General features: G+C 47.1%; 1 protein-coding gene across 1 annotated transcript; it reads right to left on the reverse strand.

The window, feature by feature from the left end:
• Positions 1–3000: 3000 nt before the first annotated feature.
• RXFP3 (relaxin family peptide receptor 3) lies at positions 3001–4350 on the reverse strand. The gene has a single exon (XM_063291134.1). It carries the CDS (start codon positions 4348–4350, stop codon positions 3001–3003), a length of 1350 nt encoding a protein of 449 aa, XP_063147204.1.
• Between the last annotated feature and the right edge of the window lie 391 nt (positions 4351–4741).

Genomic DNA, 4741 nt, shown 5'->3' on the forward strand with positions numbered 1-4741 from the left:
AGAATAATGAGAGTTGGAGGTTGCATGATGGAAACCGCCGTGCAGTCACATACCCCTCTCCCTGTTTCCCTGAGTGGCAGGGCAGGAGTAGGAACTGATTCCTTGCAGAGACCTTTTGAAATGAGAGTCCAGGTCCTGGAAACAGCAGGACTGGAGAGCAGCATATGGGGCATCTGCTCAACCACTCCATGAGGTAGGTTGGGTTGAGAGAGATTAGCTCCAATTCACCCAGTGAGCTTCTCAAGTTGAGGGGGGACTTGAACCTGGACCTCCATGGTCCTAGTCCAGCATCTTAACCTGTACACCATTCTGGCTCTCTTGATGTTGTAACTTTCTATTGTTCTTGTTATGAATTCACCATGTAATCATCTGTCTCACTCATGGAATTTTATGGAGGCATGAGACTACAGTGTCTTCTTGATGTTTTCCCATCATTTTCCCCAACCCCTCCCAAAATTGAGGGTGACATTCACAGGAAAGCAGCACAATGCCTATGGATTGGTGACATTGGAAGGGTCCATTTAGTAAAACCCCGGGAAGGGGCTTCCCATATTCCTATGAATGATTGTCTTAGCCTGTGACCAAAACTGCAATATCTGCAATATTTGCTGATAGGACAGCAAAGTGCTTTAACCTTAAAATGTTTGATGCCATTTGCAGATGGCTGAAAAACCTCTCTAGATTACTTTTGTAGCGTAAAATTACAGCAATTCAGATTCAATATGACTGCAGTGGATAGAGGAAAATTACCCTTCCTTGTGTCTATGGTTGTATGTTGCAATAATCATGAAGTATTACAGGGTAGAGTAGGACCCACCATTTTTTGTACTTTGCCTTGTTTACTTGTGTATTCCAGGAAGGGTTTGCATTCTTGTATTCTTATAAGAATAGCTAAATTTTTCCTATCTAGTTCAGGTTTATATGCTTGGCACAGTAACGACAAAAACATGCTATATGCAGAACAGACAGACGGTTTCAGTTTCTTTCCAGTAAGTTGCATAATCGCTTCTTTCAAAGATGAGACCCTTTCAAGCCACACAGCCACCCTGTTCATGAAGACACGACAGTGCTAGACATGGATAACAGTGATTTAATAGTCCACAGGTAATGACAAAGCCTTGATACCAAAAATATAATACAATGCCTCCTTCTTTCTTCAATCAATTATCTCCCATCCCTAATCATTAGGCCAGCCCTTCAATTTACAGGAATTATATGCTCAGAGATACAATATTGCCAGCTCTTGGGTGCAATTGGTGTCACAGTGATGGATGCTGAATGGGGAATGGAGCTTTAAAGATCATTATCTGGGAGTGAAGCTAGGGAGGACCAACTTTCTAGATGGCTAAATCATGGTGAAGGACTTATTTTGAATTCCTTTAACTCGTATCCAGACAGCTCTGCCCACACTCCGAATAATAGCCGCACTATAACAGCATCTCCATCTTCCAAGGGACCATATTTCTGAATTTCAGATGCTGGGGGCAAAGAAGAGGGTCATCTACTTAAACAGAATGGACACTGGACTGAAGTAGCAAGAGGGTTCCTTGCTGCCTTAAATCCATCCTTGCCAGGTACAGTTTGTTAATACCAGTTCTTGGAATTTTTCCTCAAAGCCTCCCCCAGTCTGGTTACTAAATCCATCCATGCCTTGGACTTTTATCAGTGCCTTTTGAAGTCCAGGCTATTCCCTCACAGTTTTACAAATGGAATAATTTCAAAGAAAATGATAGATAGGCAGCAGAGCAGTGGCATTCTGAAGTTAAAATTACGATTTCTCTTGTTTTCACTCTTCGATTCAAGAGTGGAACAATTCAGCAGAGCTGCTTTCTCTTTCTCTCTCTCCTCCAGCCCTCCCTCTCTTCTTCTATAGTTTGAAGAAACGAAAAACAGCTGAGTCCTAATACATGATTTCTGAACATGGTTCATCTTAAAATCCTCTGTTCCATCCTGTGAAGATGGGATTGTTTTAATAAGGATCAACAATAAATATGCCCTTTTCCCCTCTTTACAGATCATCCCCCCCCCCCCCGCCAACCAAGCTGAATGAATTCCAGACTATCCAACTCAGCCTTTCACTTTTCTTACCAGGAAGGGAAACAGTGTCAGGTGCAGAAGTCTTCCTTAATTTCAGTGACCAGGGAGTGCACCATAACTGGAGATGCAGACATTATATTATCTGGACTAGTAAAAAAAAAAAAAAATCCTTAAAACACTCAATTTCACAACCCATTACAGTAGGGAGTCCCATAAAAAAGGCCTGCCTGCTGGATCAGACCAAAAGCCCACCTAATCCAACATTCTGTTCCTCTAATGACCAACCAGATGCCTACGGAAAGCCCATAAGCAGGATATGAGGGCAATAGCAACCCTTGCTGTTGTTTCTGAATGCCTTGTATTCAGATACATTGCTTCTGAAAGTACCGTGGAGTTGTCATGCCTGGTTTGATCCTACATGAATAAAATCGTTCAGGGTCACGGCATCCTGGTGTCAATGTCAATATCTAGACACTTCATTTTATCTATCCTGATTCTTCCACAATTCATTATCATTGTCTAGAATCCTGACTTTCTCCCTGTCCACTTCCTCCCTTCCATACCTAATTCCACATCCCTCCTTCAAAACTACAGAATTCCCAATGATGCAAGCTTTCCCCACGGTGGAGTTACCTCAGACTTTGATCATGTTGGTTACTCTTGACTGCACCTTCCCTACCTTTATTAAGGTGCAGCAGTTGGCATTCCAATTGAAGCCATCCCATAGATTTATGAATGCCCCAAGCCCCCACATTTCTTCCCTGAAGGCCAGAATGCACCTTCCTCATTTTCCTCCATTTTGATGAACACACAACCATCCAAGAAGCATGACTCTACAGACAATGATCTACTCCCCCATCCCATAATAAGGCAGTTCCAGGAATGCTCCAGCACAGGAACCTCATCTACTGATCCTGGGGATAGCAAACAATTTCTTTCTTCAACTGTGCCAGTCTCTCAGGCTCAACAGTGCAGCTCAGTGGAGGTGATGGAAGGCAAGATATTAGAGTAGCTGCTGTACACCACCACTCCGGGGGGATAGCAGATAGTATCAGGAACATCTCCTGCTACAGCAGGATGAGGAAGAGCAGCACAGCTTCTTGCAGGCTTAATGGTCATTAGGTTCTTCAATGCCTGCTCTTCTTGCTCAGGCTTGGTGGTAGCAGTGAATGGACGCATGGTGGTGGTGGAGGGTGAAGCAATCCTCCACAACAGTTTCTTGAGTGCTTTACGGAATTCCCTACGCATGAGGCAGTAGAAGATGGGATTGAGGCAGCTGTTGGAATGTGCCAGGCAGACTGTGATGGGGAAAAGGTATGCCTGAGAGAGAAAGTAGGCATGGCTGAAGTGCAGAAGGTTCAGCTTGATGAGGACACCCCAGGTGGTTAGTGCCTGGTTGGGCAGCCAGCAAAGGAAGAAGGACAGTACTACAATGGTCACTGATTTGGTCACCTTGGATCGGCGCTTAGTGCTTGGCCCACAGGAACCAGCACCCACATGTCTGTCACTGATGAAACGCACCAGCAAGAGGTAGCAAAGGGTGATGATGCCCAAAGGCAATAGGAAGCCCAGCAGGACCTTCTGGGCATGGTACAGCCCCAACCAGAATGGTGTATTGTTGCCTTGGCTATCAGGTATCTTGACCAGGCATAGTTCCTCACCAAAGATAGTGGAGGTGGTGGAGAAGATGCCGTTGGGCAGAGAAGCTAGAATGGCCAGGACCCATATGAGTGCACACAACCATTTGGCCGAAGAGCAGCCATCCAAGAGCCCTCCTTGCCTCCTGCTTTTCAGGGCAGAGGCCACAGCATGGTAGCGGGCAATGCTCATGGCAGTGAGGAAGAAGACACTGGCATACATGTTCATGGCTGTCACATAGGAGAGCATCTTGCACATGATTTTTCCAAAGAGCCAGGTAAAATCCAGAGCATTCTCCACCGCCCAGAAGGGCAAGGTCAGGACAAACTGGAAATCGGTCACTGCCAGGCAGGTCCCAAAGAGATTGATGGAGGACTTCTTCCATTTGCTTTTCATCAGGTAGAGCACCAGTACGTTGCCCACTAAACCGAGGGCACACACCACAGAATAGATGATGGAGATGAAGATCCGTAGGAGGACGGAGCTGCCCCCCTGCAGCCCATCTGCTCTCTCCAGGTTGAGGAAACTCCTCCAGAGCTCCTGCAGGGACTCGTTGGTGCCGTTGCTTAACAGCCTGTCTTCTAGCAGGCTGGGGAAAGGGCTGAGTTCCGCTGCTCCTGCTTCTTTCATGCCAGCTGCCAGCGAGCAGTAGCTGTATTCGCACAGGGCATCCATCCCATGGCAGAGGGGGATTTTTTGCGCTGACTCAGCTCCACATACTAAGCTGCCACTGGAAGACAAAAAAAAGGTATCTTTCCAGGGACAGGCAAATAGGAAGTCCCCAGTCAAAGGAAGGACTCCCTACGGCCAGCAGGCTGGAGATCCTACCCCGGCTGCGAAGTCTTTGGGAGGGAATTTGGGAAGAAAAGGGGCGCGGCGCTGCCAGTGCCAAGCGGGAGCTCACAGCTGATCTTCTTGGGAGCGGGGGAGAGAGGAGAGGGCAAGCTGCCCGTCGCCCGGATCGGATCCAAAGGCAGAGAACCACAGAGCCCGGGGGGCGTTCGACGGAAAGCCACTCACTGATGGGGTAGATCTAGCAGCAGACCCTTCCGGCCGTCGCTGCCGG

Source organism: Candoia aspera, chromosome 2 (genome assembly GCF_035149785.1).
Source record: "Candoia aspera isolate rCanAsp1 chromosome 2, rCanAsp1.hap2, whole genome shotgun sequence".
Lineage (NCBI taxonomy): Eukaryota > Metazoa > Chordata > Lepidosauria > Squamata > Boidae > Candoia > Candoia aspera.